The 19,253-nt window shown below is 40.4% G+C and overlaps 2 protein-coding genes across 2 annotated transcripts; both read left to right on the forward strand.

Moving 5' to 3' along the window:
* Window positions 1–4,105: 4,105 nt before the first annotated feature.
* Window positions 4,106–8,003, forward strand: LOC139471982 (uncharacterized). The gene is made up of 2 exons (XM_071254489.1): window positions 4,106–4,169; window positions 7,318–8,003. Exons 1-2 carry the CDS (start codon window positions 4,106–4,108, stop codon window positions 8,001–8,003), a joined length of 750 nt encoding a protein of 249 aa, XP_071110590.1.
* An 8,342-nt stretch (window positions 8,004–16,345) lies between these two features.
* Window positions 16,346–18,986, forward strand: LOC139471983 (TATA-binding protein-associated factor 2N-like). The gene is made up of 2 exons (XM_071254490.1): window positions 16,346–16,415; window positions 17,977–18,986. Exons 1-2 carry the CDS (start codon window positions 16,346–16,348, stop codon window positions 18,984–18,986), a joined length of 1,080 nt encoding a protein of 359 aa, XP_071110591.1.
* Window positions 18,987–19,253: the final 267 nt, after the last annotated feature.

Genomic DNA, 19,253 nt, shown 5'->3' on the forward strand with positions numbered 1-19,253 from the left:
GGGGGCGGTCGGGTAGCCTAGTGGTTAAAGCGTTAGTCCGTCACGCCGAGGACTCGGGTACGATTCCCGACATGGGTACAATGTGTGAAGCCCATTTCTGGTGTCCCCCGCCGTGATATTGCTGGAATTTTGCTAAAAGCGGTGTAAAACCAACTCACTCACTCACTCACGTTCAAGAGAGAATACTAGATGGCCGATGTCAGAGAATAACTAATCAGGCCATAAAAAGCAAAATAGAGGTGAAATTTCCCTTCCGGTAGCACTTGCAACTTGCCTAAGATCCAATTACACGATAGCGCATTTACTGAGCTATATGTTTACTCATTTTCAGGTACTATTTCTTTAACTTGGAGAAGATTAGTTGGTTGGTTTGTTGGATGTGTAACGCCACACTCAGCAATATTCAAGCTATATGACGGCGGTGCAGTGATAAATATCATGAGCATCGATCCACGCAAAAGGGGATCGATGACATGCATCAACCAAGTCAGCGAGCCTGACCACCCGATCCCGTTAGTCGCCTTTTACGCCAAGCATAGTCGCCTTTTACGCCAAGCATGGGTTGCTGAAGACCTATTCTACCCCGGATCTTCACGGGTCTGGAGTAGATGAAAAGATTATTTAACATTTTAATTATAGATAAATTTTAATTTGTTTGAACGAAATCTAACAAAAGTCCTACCACCTGCTCATCCCCGATCCAACCCCACACGAGTCATGTTCATAACACTCATGTTGCCGCATCATCAATCAATAATCGTTTTAATATAAACTGAACAAAAAAGTGTGGGATCTTGGATACTTTGGGGGATATTTTGTTTATGAAATCGCGTGCTCGGTCTTGGTGGGTGGGTGTGTGTGTGTGTGGGGGGGGGGGGGGGGGGGGGGTCCAGTCGTCTGAGTCGCCGCGATTCGCTGTGCAGAGTTGCGTCCCTTGGAACCTGTGATTGTGGGTTCGAATCCCGGTTCGCCCCGATTATGTTTCAATCCAAGTTTGTCAGCACCATATCCATGCTCGTGTGTTTCACCAAAGTGGTAAAACGTTCGCGACCTGCATCACTTAGGGCTTACCTCACATTAAGCTGACACTCCACGATATAACTGGAATACTGGAGTATGAACCTTCATTAGAGTTAGGGCCAAACTGTATGAACGTCGGAGCTTTTTCGGGGATATTTTTACGACATAGCTGCTCATCCCGGTCACATCAATAAAATAGTAATTATCCTTGCTTGTATGTTCAATATATATTTAATAAATTTATTACTTGGCCATGAAGAGATCTTCCGTTTAATAAACATACAGCTGTATTACACATTGTGTAATACCAAAACGCGTGCTTATATACTCTCGGAACACGTTTCACGAAATATATTGAACGCTCTCAACATCCCTTGACTTATTCAACGACATTGCGTGTGGAGATGATAGATCACTGAGAGGAGCTTATGCACACTCGATGACCCCAGCAACCTTTGTTGCTAGGCTGACGTCACATGGCATTGTTTCGCTGAAGGATCTTGCAACAAAATTCCACAAATTACGTCGAAGGGCAATAATTAAATTTCCGTTGTGTTCATGGAAATTCCTGCATTCTGATTAGCTGAACTGGTCACGTGTTATTGCATTCATTTCCCAATGAATGTAAAAAAATAAGCCACGCCCGCCGCGGTGCACTACTTTTATTACTGCGAAATGTCGGGGAATCCCAATATTACAGTCGAGGGAATTCCTTTTCTGCTCACGTGTATCGTCATGCACAGGACATTAAGCGACTTTCATGCATATTCCTTGTCCAAACTACCCTTTGCAACCGAAGGCCGAGAATGAATGAAACAGCAAACGTGCAGTCTCGCTCGCCTGTTTTTTTTCCCGCTCGCCCCGGTTCAACTTTCATGTCTTCGGGTTTCATTTCTAACTAGCATTTCTCCAACTGTGTTTTACCGTAATCAGGGAAGTAATGTTTGAATCACGCAGTAAAAGACCATGTTATTTGAAACAGCCGCCTTCTCTCGGACATATTTCTTCGGGTTCGTTACAGTCTGACTGTTGCAGTTCTTTTCGCTTCTTGCCTTAATTGTCAGGTCCAATGAACATTGTTTTAATCCCACTCTCCGTTGATTGGCTACTGACTGTGTAGGCGTGTCAAATTATCTGCATAAATTAAACGATCACCTTATTCATGTCACGCCACTGTATGTATTCCTACACCTGGAATGTTTATCAATGTCATCATTTTTGTCTGTTTTGATATATGCAACTGTTTTGGGTTAAACTATTGTAGATAAAACACGTGTTACGTTGTCGAATTTAATTATAAGCATTGACAGTATATTTTTTTCGGTTCATTGAGGTATGAATCGAAAAACCGATGTGCAAACTTTTGTTAAAATCCGCTACAGTTTGCACATCGGTTTTTCGATTAATACCTCAATGAATCGAAAAAAATAAACAGTCAATCCTTAATTGTGCCGTGACTGTAAACTTTGCGGTGCAAGGCCCCGTTCCACAAGGCGATCGTATTGTAGCACAACGACAGTCGTTAGGTCTAAGTTAAAGTATGTGAGTTGCGATAACCTTAACGCTACGATAATTTTGTGAATTCTATAGGTGGACCGTTGTATGGTATTAAATTCAAATGTTTCAACTTTTGACGTGTTTGAAGTATTATTCTGTTCAACTCAATTGGACTATGCCGTGGATCGTGTAGGTGTCAGTCCTTTTCGCTTCAATTCTAAACGCAATCATTTCCATCACAATCTTTTGAACTGGACCGATACTGTTGAAATTCCCAGCATATATATGGATAAGGTTAATTCTGATAAGAGCATAACATGGCTCCGTGTCAATGAAATCACAACAAACGATAGCATACCATGTAGGTACAAATGTATATACACACGAGTCAGTGTGATAAAGGTGTGGGGAAAAAACTTTAATTAAGTCCATGTACGACAAAGAACTCCGGTAGAATAAAATGGTAATGATGTTGTAACGTGACATATTTTTCATATTCAACGTTCTAATTGTGTTATACAGCACTGTAATGTATTATGCCATGACATTGGTATGTTATTAATAGGGATACACGCGTATCCCTGCAGCCACACCGACCCTGTCTACTGACCAGCTGTGGTGAGTCTCATGTTTGCATTTTGTTTGTTGTCGCAACAATGGTATATGTCGAATGTATTCACGTGCCTTTGCTTTAAACGTTTTCTGAAAGTGGTTTTGTTGTTGTTAAAATTGATTTTTTTTTTTTTTTTTTTTTTATTATTATTATTTTTTTATCTTTTTTATTGAATTTCGATTAGAAATTGATTTGCAGTAACCAGGTCAGTGAGCCTGATCACTCGATCCTGGACTGACTGACTGAGTATGGTTTTACGCCGCTTTTAGCAATATTCCAGCAATATCACGGCGGGGGACACCAGAAATGGGCTTCACACATTGTACCCATGTCGGGAATCGAACCCGGGTCTTCGGCGTGACGAGCGAACGCTTTAACCACTAGGCTAGCCGACCGCCCCTCGATCCTGGAAGTCGCATAACGACAAACATAGTCGCCTTTTACGGCAAGCAAGTTGAAGACCTATTCTAACCCGGATCTTTACGTTTTTGTTTCGAAAACAGTAATGCACCACTGAAATTCATTAATGTTATATTGACTCAGTGCGACACAAAACAGGGAATTTTCATTGCGAATTACATGTGTATAAAAAATTACGAAAGTAATAACATCCCCGTTCCTTAAAAAAAATTGACTATAGCTTGATTTAAGGGTCAGGGACGGCCCAGTCGTCTAAGGTGTTGCAATTCGCTGTGTAGAGTTGCGTCCCTAACGTATGTCAGAAAACTACGATCGTAGGTTCGAATCCTGGTTTGCCGTCATTCTGTTTCAGGCTTTGACTGAATACTCAGGTTTGGCTAAAGTGTTAAACATCTGAGACCTGTGTCACTTCGGGCTTTCCTCCTTCATCAGTCTATCACGCCGTGATATGTCTACAAAACTGTAAAACAAAGCAGCGTTAGACGAAACACACTCTAACATTCTGTATTCCTCAGGTTATATGCCACTTTTTTTCTGTTTTTGTCTTCAGTGACCATGGAGCTTTGGTACCTGGCCCTGATGCTTGTCGCTGCTTGTGTTCATGTACAAGCGCAGACTGGTAAGTTTATTACTTTCACTACAAAAGCAACTTTGTTTGACTTGTCTTCGGGTGGCACATTCGCCAAAGTTACTTCTATTCGCTGTGCTTTTGAATCTGTAACCGTGGTTCTTGGGTTGTCAGAACCATTCCTGTAGATGCCAGCGCCACACTCCCCTGAAAGACGAATACCGTCTTTTTTGTCCCTCTTTTTTCAACGCCGAATCTCGAACAGAAATCTCGAAATGATTGAGAAAATGAAATGAAATTAAATTAAAGTTAAATTACTGAAAGAATAAGGAAATCATAATTTTTTTTAAATATAAAGCATGAAGGAGATTTTTAAATACACCATATACTTCCCGCGTACCATTCGCTGAGTCCCGAATAACCTCTAAATAGATTTCCGAATCCCGGGTACCAAAACAGGATTGGCAGCCTCTTTGCTTTCACGAAAGTGGAAGGTGTCCACAACCTGCATCACTTATTTCTTCTCTAATGTTAGGCGGAACCCTTAAAAAATGAGGAGTAAAAGAATGCACACCGGTTTGGGTTTTTTTTTTGAAAATTGAAAAAAAACTGATGTTAACTTTGATGTCTAATTACTCACAACTCATTCCTGTTACAGTTTGTAAAAAGTAATCTGTGGATGGATAGTTTTTGTGCCAAAATATATTTGTTTAAGGAAGACTGGTGTAAGAAATGAATGTGCAACTACATGACAACTACACATGTACCATGTTTCAAATGTTGTAAATTTGTGCCGGAAAAGGCAAAATTGTTTCAAAGGCAAGATGTCTAAGATACCCATCAGGAGTTGCGTATTATGCTAAAATTTCTTTTGATATCTAAATCAAATTATATTATAAAAAACTAAAAGCATTTAGAAGTATTCTTTTAGTACTGATTAAGCGCTAGAACGGTTCCCCTTTCATATATGATAAAGAAAAACATAATTTTGATTGAAAGAGGAGATATGATAAAATCAATTGAGAGTCTGATATTGTCTCGGTTATTGTTCATACACGTCTTGATAAATGGAATAGTGGGTCCGTGTTTGTCTCAGTGATTGTTCTGCACACGTCCTGATAAACAGTGGATGAGTCTGAGTTTGTCTCAGAGATTGTTAAGAGACGTCCTGATAAACAGTGGATGTGTCCGAGTTTGTCTCAGAGATTGTTAAGAGACGTCCTGATAAACAGTGGATGAGTCCGAGTTTGTCTCAGAGATTGTTTAGACACGTCCTGATAAACAGTGGATGAGTCCGAGTTTGTCTCAGAGATTGTTTAGACACGTCATGATAAACAGTGGATGAGTCCGAGTTTGTCTCAGAGATTGTTAAGAGACGTCCTGATAAACAGTAGATGAGTCCGAGTTTGTCTCAGAGATTGTTAAGAGACTTCCTGATAAACAGTGGATGAGTCCGAGTTTGTCTCAGAGATTGTTCAGACACGTCCTGATAAACAGTGGATGAGTCCGAGTTTGTCTCAGAGATTGTTAAGAGACGTCCTGATAAACAGTAGATGAGTCCGAGTTTGTCTCAGAGATTGTTAAGAGACTTCCTGATAAACAGTGGATGAGTCCGAGTTTGTCTCAGAGATTGTTCAGACACGTCCTGATAAACAGTGGATGAGTCTGAGTTTGTCTCAGAGATTGTTAAGAGACGTCCTGATAAACAGTGGATGAGTCCGAGTTTGTCTCAGAGATTGTTAAGAGACAAACAGTGGATGAGTCCGAATTTGTCTCAGTGATTGTTAAGAGACGTCCTGATAAAAAGTGGATGAGTCCGAGTTTGTCTCAGAGATTGTTAAGAGACGGCCTGATAAACAGTGGATGAGTCCGAGTTTGTCTCAGAGATTGTTCAGACACGTCCTGATAAAAAGTGGATGAGTCCGAGTTTGTCTCAGAGATTGTTAAGAGACGTCCTGATAAAAAGTGGATGAGTCCGAGTTTGTCTCAGAGATTGTTAAGACACGTCCTGATAAACAGTGGGTGAGTCTGAGTTTGTCTCAGAGATTGTTAAGAGACGTCCTGATAAACAGTGGATGAGTCTGAGTTTGCCTCAGAGATTGTTAAGAGACGTCCTGATAAACAGTGGATGAGTCCGAGTTTGTCTCAGAGATTGTTAAGTGACGTCCTGATAAACAGTAGATGAGTCCGAGTTTGTCTCAGAGATTGTTAAGAGACTTCCTGATAAACAGTGGATGAGTCCGAGTTTGTCTCAGAGATTGTTCAGACACGTCCTTATAAACAGTGGATGAGTCCGAGTTTGTCTCAGAGATTGTTCAGACACGTCCTGATAAACAGTGGATGAGTCTGAGTTTGTCTCAGAGATTGTTAAGAGACGTCCTGATAAACAGTGGATGAGTCCGAGTTTGTCTCAGAGATTGTTAAGACACGTCCTGATAAACAGTGGATGAGTCCGAGTTTGTCTCAGAGATTGTTAAGAGACGTCCTGAGAAACAATGGATGAGTCTGAGTTTGTCTCAGAGATTGTTAAGAGACGTCCTGAGAAACAGTGGATGAGTCCGAGTTTGTCTCAGATATTGTTAAGAGACGTCCTGATAAACAGTGGATGAGTCCGAGTTTGTCTCAGAGATTGTTAAGAGACGTCCTGATAAACAGTGGATGAGTCCGAGTTTGTCTCAGAGATTGTTAAGAGACGTCCTGATAAACAGTGTTGTGGGTCCGCGCTTGTTTCAGTGATTGTTCTGCACACGTCAATAGGAACAGTTGGTGGGTCCGTGTTTCTCTCAGTGATTATTTAGACACGTCCTGCCGAACAGTATAGTGGGTCCGTGTTTCTCTCAGTGATTGTTAAGACATGTCCTGATAAACACTGTAGCTGGTCGGAGAGTGAGCGAGTGATTATGGTTTTACGCCACTTTTAGCAATACTCTAGCAACATCACGTCCGGCAACACCAGAAATGGGCTTTGTACCCATGCCAGGATTCGAACCCGTGACGAGCGAACAGTTGGTCAGAGAAGTGTATGTATATTGATGATTAAGTACACACACGAAACAATCCCCAACAAAAGCCCAAAATTCCTTCCACGGCATCCCTTAAAAAGTGATAGTTCTGCAAGGTAATTGTTCTTTAATATTTTCCGCGACCCAAATTGTTATAAAACTTTTGGCACACAAACACTTCCTGTGTTTTGTTTCAGATTCCTCCTGCTATTATGAGGACGCCGGCGATTGGTCCGCGTGTTCTCCAAGAACTAAACAGCAGACCATTGACCAGTTTTTAGTTGATGGAGAAGGATCCTGCCCAAAGAAGAAAACCAAAAGCAGGCAATGCACACCAAAAGAAGAAAGTGGACATAAAAGGAGTGATGAGGATGATGAAGATCCTGGAGAATATAGAGGTGCAAGAGGCAGGATGCACAAAGCACAAAGTCAACGTGATGAGGAAGGACTGGAAGGAGGTCAAGAACGTCATGGACGTGGAGGTCGACATGGGCATAGGAATTGGTATGGAGGTCATGGACAAAGGGGACGAGGAAGAGAACAGCATAACAAGGAAGATCCAGAAAGTTTACTGCAAAGTGGAGCAATGGAAGAAGGTGGAAAAGGCAGGGAGGAGAAACAAGGTCAAGACCAAAGACAAAAGTGTCACATGATGAGGAAACAACTTAAACGCTGCTATCGTGACAGCCTTCCATTTGGCGGTGGTGTATTCGGTCGCACTGGTGGTGGTGTATTTCATAATGGTGGTGTATTTCATGGTGGTGGTGGATTTGGTCGTGGTGGTGGTGGATTTGGTCGTCTTGGTGGTGGATTTGGTCATGGTGGTGGATTTGGTCATGGTGGTGGTGGATTTGGTCATGGTGGTGGTGGATTTGGTCGTTGAGTTATGTAGACTCCCCACATCCTAATCATTCACGACCATGCACCTGCAGAACGAGTCACTTTGAACCAATAACCAATCACTCACATGAAGCCAGAGAACGTTACATGAATAGATTATAGGGAAATATTATTTTAATTTCAAGAACTTTACATTTAAAATGAAAAGTTGTGCTTAGTTAGAAGAAATCGTTATGTAATCACTGAAGCCAATGTAATGAGGGCCATGTAGACGGCTAAGCAATAATAAAGTCAAGAGTCGCCACAGAGTTTTGTCTTCTTGCGTATTTACAGTCAGTCTCAAACGGTATCCTATCTAATATTAAGACCAGTAGGGAACCTGGTAGTATGCGGTACCAGTACCGCATTGCCTGTCCAGAGAGAGGTGACAAAATTGGAAACCCGTTGGGATTCCGGGTTAGAATGGATTCCCAGCAGCCTGTCAAAGTCGTTAGAGGAGACTAAATAGATTGGGTGGTCAGGTTCAGTAATTTGGTTGAGGCATGCCATCGTCACCCCAATTGCGTGTATCGATTCTTATGAGGTCAACGAACAAACAATCAATCAATCAATCAACGATCTAAATGTACAAATGTTTTGTTTGTTGTTTAACTTTGCACTGAGCAATATTCCAGCTACATGACAGAGATCTGATAATGGAAAGGCGGGTCTCCTGTGCAGCCTTTTCTCTCTGATATGGAGTCCTGGAAGGGACATTGTCACCTTGTCGCATTGTCGCTCTGACAAAAGAAAAGCAAAAAGTGTCAAAGTTAACAAAATTGCGACAATGCGACATTTGGGCCATTTGTCGCATTGAAAAGTTGTCGCTTTGTCGGGCTTTGAATATCATTTTCATTTTTTCCAAAGGGCGAAAACGCGACATTTTTTAAGGTCAAATATACCATGTGGTCGCATTGTCGTGCTTTGGTTAATTTGACACCTTTTGCTTTGTTTTGCGACAATGTCCCACCTACGGTTCCATACTCTGATGAGCGATTTTTTATCAATCTGTATTACTATTACAGAAAGAACAGTTCGTCAAACCCTTAGCCGCAGTTATAAGCGCCGTCAATAAGTTCCATTACCAGTGTCATACCGGATAGACGGGGAGGGTAGTTCACTGCCTCCAGGTGCCTTTGTGTTCATTCTCGCTATTCACCATTGTCTGGGGCTCCGTCAGTCTCTTACTTTGAGTACTAAGGGTGTGGTCTCTCGTTCACTAAGTCATGGTCAAATCAACGTGGTAACTGATGACTGGACGTGACACGGTATCCCTTTGTCACATTGGTTTTAAACAGTGTGACAGTGAGCTACCGCTGCGTGTCGGGGTAGGTCCGTTCGTCGGTATAGTTAACGGTCCACTCGCGGATCCATCTATTGGCTGAATCAGCTGTTTAGCGGTCATGTGATATTTACTGACTATACATTCGTACTGTTTTTAACTTGTGTTTACGGGAGGCCCAGTCTTCTAAGGAGCCGCGATTTGCTATGAACAGTTGCGTCCCTTGGGCACGCCAGAAACATATGATTGTGGGTTCGAATCCTGGTTCGCCCCGATTATGTTTCTAGGTTTGTCAGCACCATACCCGTGCTCGTGAGTTTCACCGAGGTGGTAAACGTCTGAGACCTGCATAACTTCGGGCTTTTCTCCTAAATGAGTGAGTGAGTGAGTGAGTATAGTTTGACGCCGCTTTTAGCAATATTCCAGCAACATCACGTCGGGGGTCACCAGAAATGGGCTTCAAACGTTGTACCCATCGGGTCTTCGGCGTGACGAGCGAACGCTTTAACCACTAGGCTATCCCCTCTCCCACATTTAGCTGACACACCCGATATAACTGGAAAACTATTAAAAGCGGCGTTAAACCCAACTCACTCACTCACACTTGTGTTTAGAACATGTGACTCATTATTCCTGACATGTATGACATGTACAACATTCACAACATCAGACCAAGGATTGATTTGAAACCCAGGATGGATTTGAACCCAATATTGCTTTAGATAATTACCCCCGGCAAGAACAGTGCCAAATTCGAACCATTTAATCCCAGACACCATCAACTGAATTCAAAAACACATCACAGGGTGTGTCCTTGTCGTTATTTATTTGTTCGAATTTGACTTTGAACGCTGTTGGAGGGATGCTGAAGAGGTTAAACCGGCCGCACACAGGAATGGAAAGTCATTGTCAAGGTTGAAGTGAACAGATGTACACAGGCAAGACAAGGATTGGCCTCGGGGTTCAACACGATTTACCGTACACAGCGGTCACCCATGACTTCCTCAAACGTTGCCCGTAGGTATAAGACGAATGAACGTCCAGTCTTTGCTACTGTGTACGTCGTGACTGTAAGTTTATGGGTGAAAGTTTTGGTCCACGATAGCGGCGCTAAGATTTATCTCTGACTGCATGGGACATTGCTAAAACATAATATCAATCTCAAATTTACAAACTGAAACGCAGAGGATAACCTTGACATCGGTTAATTTAGAACTAAATTGTGAAATTATCACAAGGGCTTACAAAAGGCAATGTAATGGGTCATATTAATGGACACAGCAATAAATAATATATTAGTTCCCTCACAAATGTCCAGACTTTTTACTGTCGAATGTCTTGAAAGATTCTTCCCATTCCGAAACGTCTTGAACGAACAAGACCGCCGTCTTGAATAAGTGCGGCGTTTAACAACGGTCAAACAAGCAAACCTAACCAGGAGATTCTCTGCTCGGTTTTCTTTCGGTTTTTTTTTACACAAACCTGCAGATATGAACATGGATTTCATCGGCGGATCCAGAAGAAGGTTGCGATAAAACTACGAATAGGACTCCATGGCCACAAACGAGAAAAGGATGGTACTGTTTTCGTATAGGTGGCCATCTCATCAACCCAAAAACGATTAACCAGTTTTTAATTTCGATCTGGAATTCTCATTCAAATTTGAAAAGAAGTATACAGCTTGCTTTAAGGGTTGTGTTTGTCGTGATTCATTGATGAATTTGTTGCTTCTATTTTTTTCAACTTTGTTGGATGGTTATGGAGGAGGCGTATGCACAGGAATAGAAAGCCATTGAGAAAATTAAAGGTGTACTTAACACAGAGAGAGAGAGAGAGAGAGAGAGAGAGAGAGAGAGAGAAAGAGAGAGAGAATAATGTTTATTATAGTGTCACATGTTGTATACACTTCATACTAAAACACGTACACAAACAATAAAATATAACATCCGACCAGATATGGCCTACGAGACACAAGACATAAAAGCATATGTATGACGTCATGTTCTGGATAAGGCAAATTAAGACATATACTAACACAATGTTTAAAGTTAAGACACGTTCACGCATGTGCACACGCACGCACACGCATACACACACACACACGCCAAATTACTTTGACACGTTGACACACACACCCACACACCACACCACATACACACGCACGCACGCACACACAAACACACACACGCACACGCATACACACACGCACACGCACACCATACGTACACAGAGGTGCATTTATCCTCACACACACTCAACATAAACATTACAAGTATAATATTAATCACAAGCAGAAATACTACTATTCGTAAGCATAATAACATACATGTAGAAAAGCTTACACATAATTAAATGAGCATCAAGCGCCTTTTGAACATTTGATCAATTAACTTAAGTTACAAAGAGTACCACACTCCGTTTTCCCATCTGAGTATTGTAATACATTTCTCGGTTGAAGATAAGTCTGAGAAATCTGGCATACATTCACACATAGCGTTCATTACATCAAAACGTAAAGCATCATACATAATACAATCAATTAAAAAGTGGACTTCGGTTTCTACTGGGTTAAAACAAAAAGTTCTATCATGAAGGGGGAAAGGGGGACGACTGTACCTCGTGTTTTCAATGTTAACATCTATAACCTCACGTATAACGACATCGATGGTACCTGGTGACCATGGGTTCAATATATCATACCATACCAGTCACAAGCAGGAAGTTTTGGATATATGAGAGGCGGAGAGATTTGGCTGCGGCTACAAAAACACATTCCCAAAAATATTATTGATCCCTAACCTTTCTGTTCGATATATAAAATCGGTTTCTTAAGAGTGTGCTAACTTTGACCAATAAGCCATGCATGTAGACAGTATTCGACATTCAACTCATTTCAACCAGGCAAGGACAACGTATTTAAATGAATAATTGTAGGTTTTTTACAAACATTTTGTCATTTGAGCGTCGATCTCTATTTAGGTAGTTCTGAACTCAGAGCGACACACCATTATGAGAGACCGATTCTGTGGGATATAAATCAAGCAGTACGACTTTAAATCAGTTTGAATCACGTTTGTCCAAGTTCACGGACCGTTCAGACCGCCGTCATATAGCTTGAATAAGTGCGGCGTTTAACAACGGTCAAACAAGCAAACCTACCCAGAAGATTCTCTGCTCGGTTTTCCATATTGCCTATATTACAATGTCAGTACAATATAAACTTAGTCACGTTTTTCTAAATTTGAATATCTGATACAGGTATACAGAAGTCAGTTATATTACATTGACATTTTTGCAGTTAAGAATGTTTGGAAGTGACAGGTAACCGTCATACATATCCTATAGTTGAGTGATATAATGTTTCCGTGAAACAGAATGTGAAAGAAGAAAGTGAAAAGAGATGATCTTTATTTTCAATACAACCCTTGTTACAATATCTACATACACTATTTTCATTATCTGAGGGGGTTTTACGTAGAAACTGAACATTAAAATTATGTAAGCTAATCCTAAATTTACAAAAGGTTCTTCTGAGAGATTTATCCTGCAAAGAATTAATATACTTTTCTACATTCAGTAAAGATTTAACATTTGAATAATGAGATAAATATTTGGAAGCAGACAATTTTGCAAACCAATTTTGAGGGGCAACATCTTTTAGTCTTTCCTGAAATTGATACCCAAAAATATTTACATCACCAACATTTTGGTAGTCCAAGACATATGAAAAACCATTAACATATAAACAATTTTTAAGATCTGTCACCCAACTGTGCTTACCTTTCTCATATAGCTTTTTAAGGAAGTAATAACATTGTACAGGATATCTATTTGATCACATGTGTAATAATTTTAGCCAAAATTTTATAGCTCTGATCTGACTCTGGACAAACATATAGTGGCGGCCAATTTCCCCTAAGATAGCTGTGTTTGAAACATATTTACCTACACCAAGAAAATATTTAAAATATGAAGTTTGAACTTTCTCTATACATGCAAAATACCTTAGCCCCCAAATTTCTGCACCATATAAAAATATAGGACTTATTTTACAATCAAATATTTTACAAGCTGTGGAGAATGATAAGAATGATTTTTTTTGGAATAATTTTTAAACAGAGATGCATGCCTTAACAGCCTGAGCTGCACAGAAAGCATTCCCTAACAACATAGTAAAAATCTAGGAAAATCTAAGTTGGGGAAAATTATCCAGTTTGGGTATGATCTTTTGGGGGTAAATCAAAATAAAATACAACAACAAAAAAGCTAATGTTTCATTTTTTTTGTTTAACCATATCATGTTGCATATCAAATGAAAGCTGGTATCACAAGCAGTCCATGTGTATCTATCGTTTGTATCTTATCTGCATAAAAGTAATATAATCTGCCTTTAGAGGAAAAATAGCGAAAAACATATATTCACATTTATTCATACATATAGTTTTTGTTTGTCTTAACTATATTTATTCAATAATATTAACAATTGTGTATTTGTTTCAAAAACTTCATTCTGAAACATTTCATTTTTTAAACTTATATGTCAAGTAAAGATCATCAATAAATGTTGACAAATATAATTTTCCCGACAAGTAGCACATCGGCGGCCATGTTTACCAAGAAGACAGGCTAACAAGGTCATCACCCAGCACATATTTGGCACCATTCTGTCGTTTTCATGTCCTGCAGGATTGTACCCATAAGTCGTTTACAAGATAAACTATCATGGATATCGTAAACAAATTAAATTCTGTATAAAATTGACTAAATCATGAAATATCTCAAGATAAAGAGTCCTATGTTTGTAAATGTTTCCTGCCAAACTTTTTGAGCTAAGTACTATGTACCTAACAAGAAGGTCCACTTCAGTGATTAACCTGGAACCTGGAACCGAAAGGTATATAAAGAAAATTTAGTAATCTTTTGCCTTTGAAATTATGTAAAGTACTTTACAAATTACATTTTCTGGTTACTTTAATTATCTTATGTACCTTGTGAAGTTAGAAAATGGTTAGGACCTTGACATCATGCCAATGTTAACGTAACTGAACATTATTTAAAATGGGCCTGGCACCCAAAATGTAATCAGACAATAACAACAGCTGTATTGTTTTTCATATCTTATTGTAATGTTGCAGAGCTTATAATGATATTTGTATTTAATAAGATCCTACTTCTTGCAGGTTGTGTACTCCATGGATAAGTGCCCTCTCTGTCAAGCCAATGTTACAGATGACAATGAAACTGTTATATTTGGAGAGAACGGAAGCCGCAGAGAAAACAAAGCTAGTTCTGCCCGCTGTGACTCAGTATACGTTGAGGCAGATCAAACTGTGCATACAAAATGTAGGAGTAAGTATTGCAATCCAAATTATATTGCAAGCAGCAAAAAAACGGAAAAAATAACTGTTTTCTCAAACCTTTGCGATGAGTGAGTGAGTGAGTTGGGTTTAACGCCGCTTTCAACAGTATTACAGTTATATCACGGCGTGTCAGCTTACGGATGGTTCAGTCGTCTGAGGCGCCAGTGTGCAGAATTACGTCTCTCATGAAACATGTGATTGTGGGTTCGAATCCCGGTTCGCCCCGATTATGTTTCAATCCAGGTTTGTAAGCACCATACCCATGCTCGTGTGTTTCATCGAAGTGGTAAAACGTTCGCGACCTGCATCACTTTGGGCTTACCTCACACTAAGCTGACACTCCAAGATATGACTGGATTACTGTTTAAAGCTGAGTTAAACACAACTCACTAAATCTGCCTTATTTATTCTGACAACATTGGAGACATAACTTGGCATGACAATATCTATATGCAAACATGGGATATTTCTACATGATACAACCTCCTACACTAGGTTCACCTACATCATCATCACCAAGTTAAATGCCAATAAGAGTTTTAAATCAAATAAAATTATATTTCAAACCTTGTAGAAGTAATCTGTAGAAACGCCAGTACTTTTCACTTTTTTACCTTTATATGATATCTCCAACTTAAACTATTTTCAACTGAAAATCAAACATGTGAGGTATAGATTCTTTTCTCCTCAATTTTTAACGAAATAATTTCAATTCCAATCCCAGATGACGTGGATAAGGTTAATTCTGATATTTGCATAACATGGCTCCATGGTCACTGAACACAACAGAACAAACTATGGCATAACATGTACGTGCACACGAGTCATTGTGATTATGGCACGGGAATACAGATTTAATCGCGACAAAAAGTCTTGTAGAAGAATAAAGTAGGTAGGTAATGATGCTGTGAACTGGCATAGTTTTCAAATTCAAGGTTCTGATTGCTTTATACAGCACCGTAGTGTATAATGCCATAACATTGGCATGTTATAAATATTGATAAACGCGTTGCCCTTTAGTTACACTGAACCCGTCTGCTGATAAGCTGTGGTGAGTGTCATGTTTGTATTGTATTTTGTTTGCTGTCGCAAGGACATGATCTTTATAGAGGGTATTGTGTTCACAAGCCTTAAAGTTTTAAAAGCTTCCTGAAGTTGTTGTGTTGTTTAAATTGATTGAATTCCGAAGAGAAATTGATTTGTATTTCCAAATATTTTTTTTTCAAAAACGTGTTTTCTTGTTTGCTTGTTTGTTGTTTGACGCTGCACCCAGCAATAATCCAGCTATGCGACGGCGGTGTGTACTAAATAATAGAATCTGGGCCAGACAATCCAGGGATTTGATCATGAGCGTCGATCCACGCAATTGGGATACGACGATGCATCAACCAAGTCAGCGAGCCTGACCACCCGATCCCATTAGTTGCCTCTTATGACAAGCATAGCAGCCTGTTACAGAAAGCGTGGCTTGCTAAAGACCTATTCTAACCCGGATCTTCACGGGGTTTTTTTTGTGGGGGGAACAGTAATGCCGCCACTGAAAATGTTTTTTTCTTGGGGCGTTCTTGAGACCTGCGATATTTCAGGCGTTCCTTCCATGTCTTATATGCTGTAAAACAAAGCAGCGTTAGACGAAACTCACTCTAACATTCTGCATTCCTCAGGTTATATGCCACTTTTTTTCTGATTTTGTCTTCAGTGACCATGGAGCTTTGGTACCTGGCACTGGTGCTTGTCGCTGCTTGTGTTCATGTACACGCGGAGACTGGAGATGGTAAGTTTCAAACCTTCACTACAAAAGCAACTTTGTTTGACTTATCTTCGGGTGGCACATTAAGTTACTTCTATTCGTTGTGCGTTTGAATCTGTAACCGTGGTCCTTGGCTTGTCAGAACCATTCCTGTAGATGGCAGCACCACACTCCCCTTAAAGACGAATACCGTCTTTTTTGTCTCTCTCTTTTTTCAACGCCGAATCCAGAAAAGAAATCTCAAAAGCATTGAGAAAAGAATGCAATTTTAGTTAAATTACTGAAAAGCTATGGAAATCCTATTCAAATAAATAAAATGTATGAAGGAAATTTCTAAATAACCATTTGTACTTCCCGCGTACCATTCGCTGAGTCCCGAATAACCTCTAAATAGATTTCCGAATCCCGGGTACCAAAACAGGATTGGCAGCCTCTTTGCTTGTAGGTTTCACGAAAATGGTAAGTGTCTACAACCTGCATCACGTATTTCTACTCTAATGTTATGTGGAACCCTTAAAAAACTGAGGAGTAAAAGAATGTACACCGGTTTGGGTTTTTTTTAATGAAAATGATTTTTTTTAAACTGATGTTAACTTTGATGTCTAATTACTCAAAACTTATTCCTGTTACAGTTTGTAAAAAGTAATCTGTGGCTGGATAATATTTGTGTCAATATATATTTGTTTAAGGAAGACTGGTGTAAGAAATGAATGTGCAACTACCATGTTTCAAATGTGTAAATTTGTGCCGAAAAAGGTAAAAAAAAGTTTGAAAGGCAAGATGTCTAAGATACCCATCAGGAGTTGTGTATTATGCTAAAATGTCTTTTGATATCTAAATCAAATTATATTATAAAAATATAAGCATTTAGAAGTACCGATTAAGCGCTAGGACAGTTCCCCTTGTGGATATGATATAACTAAACATAGTTTCAATCGAAAGAGATGTGATAAAAATAATTGAGAAGTAGTGTTTCTGTCGCTTCTCAGTTTATAACTGACCCACTGGTCAAAGAGGAAAGGTTTGTTGTAATTGTTGTTTAACCCCGAACATAACAATACCCTGAAATAGACGTCATGATAAACTCTGTAGTGCGTCTGAGTTTGTCTCGGCGATTGTTCATACACGTCTTGATAAATAGAATAGTGGGTCCGAGTGTTTCTTCGTGATTGTTCAGATACGTCCTGATAAACAGTGTGGTGGGTCCATGTTTCTCTTAGTGATTATTCAGACATGTCCTGCAGTGCAGTTGGTCCGAGTTTGTCTCAGTGATTATTATCCTCATAAACAGTGTAGCTGGTCGGAGAGTGAGTGAGTGATTATGGGTTTACGCCGCTTTAAGCGATATTCCAGCAACATCACGTCCCGGGGTTTCGGCGTGACGTGCGAACAGTTGGTCAGAGAATTGTATGTGTATTGGTCATTAAATACTAACACGAAACAATCCCCAACAAAAGCCCAAAATTCCTTCCATAGCATCCCTTAAAAAGCGACAGTTCTGCAAGTTTATTGCTGTTTAATATTTTCCGCGACCCAAATTGAAAAAAACTTTTAGCAGATAAACACTTCCTGTGTTTTGTTTCAGATTCCTCCTGCTATTATGAGGATGCCGGCGATTGGTCTGCGTGTTCTCCAAGAACTAAACAGCAGACCATGGACCAGTATTTAGTTGATGGAGAAGGATCCTGCCCAAAGAAGAAAACCAAAAGCAGGCAATGCACACCAAAGGAAGAAAGTGCACATAAAAGGAGTGATGAGGATGATGAAGATCCTGGAGAATATAGAGGTGCAAGAGGCAGGATGCACAAAGCACAAAGTCAACATGATGAGGAAGGACTGGAAAGAGGTCAAGAACGTCATGGACGTGGAGGTCGACATGGGCATAGGAATTGGTATGGAGGTCATGGACAAAGGGGACGAGGAAGAGAGCAGCATAACAAGGAAGATTCAGAAAGTATACAGCAAAGTGGAGCAATGGAAGAAGGTGGAAAAGGCAGGGAGAAAAAAGGTCAAAGGCGTCATGAGTCCATGCCGAGGAAACGCCGTAGACACGGTGGATTTGGTGCGGATGGATTTGGTGGTGACGGTGGATTTGGTGGCGACGGTGGATTTGGTGGTGACGGTGGATTTGGTGGCGGTGGATTTGGTGGTGGTAGACATGGTAAACGTGGTGGTGGTGGCCTGGGGCGTATATTTGGTGGTTTATTGAGTGGTGGTGGATTTGGTGGTGGTAGAAATGGTAAACGTGGTGACGGTGGATTTGGTGGTGGCAGACGCGGTAAACGTGGTGACGGTGGATTTGGAGGTGGTGGATTTGGTGGTGGTAGACGTGGTAAACGTGGTGACGGTGGATTTGGTGGTGGTAGACGTGGTAAACGTGGTGACGGTGGATTTGGTGGTGGCCGTGGATTTGGTGGTGACGGTGGATTTGGAGGTGGTGGATTTGGTGGTGGTAGACGTGGTAAACGTGGTGGCGGTGGATTTGGTGGATTTGGTGGTGGTAGACGTGGTGACGATGGATTTGGAGGTGGTGGATTTGGTGGTGGTAGACGTGGTAAACGTGGTGATAGTGGAATTGTTCCTATTCCACTCTGATCATTCACGACCTTGCACCTTCAGATACAGTCATTCTGAACCAATAATCAATTGCCCACCTGATGCCAATGACAATTACACGAGTAGATAATAGGTAGATATTATCTTAATTACACTACCAATTTGTAATATGGACATTTGTATGAAGAATTCGTTCTGTAATCATTGAGGCCAATGTAAAGAGGGGCATGTTCACTGTTGAACAATAATAAAGTCAAGAGTTGCCATTGAGTTTTGTCTTCTTGAGTAAGTACAGTCAGACTATCT

Source organism: Haliotis cracherodii, unplaced genomic scaffold, assembly GCF_022045235.1.
Source record: "Haliotis cracherodii isolate W230 unplaced genomic scaffold, xgHalCrac1.p SCAF_23, whole genome shotgun sequence".
In the NCBI taxonomy this organism is placed as follows: Eukaryota; Metazoa; Mollusca; class Gastropoda; order Lepetellida; family Haliotidae; genus Haliotis; species Haliotis cracherodii.

Coding starts and splice junctions, on each gene's coding strand:
- LOC139471982 (XM_071254489.1), top strand. CDS start 4,106: ATGGAGCTTTGGTACCTGGCCCTGATGCTTGTCGCTGCTTGTGTTCAT. Junction 4,170..7,317: donor TCATGTACAAGCGCAGACTG/GTAAGTTTATTA, acceptor GTTTTGTTTCAG/ATTCCTCCTGCTATTATGAG.
- LOC139471983 (XM_071254490.1), top strand. CDS start 16,346: ATGGAGCTTTGGTACCTGGCACTGGTGCTTGTCGCTGCTTGTGTTCAT. Junction 16,416..17,976: donor ACACGCGGAGACTGGAGATG/GTAAGTTTCAAA, acceptor GTTTTGTTTCAG/ATTCCTCCTGCTATTATGAG.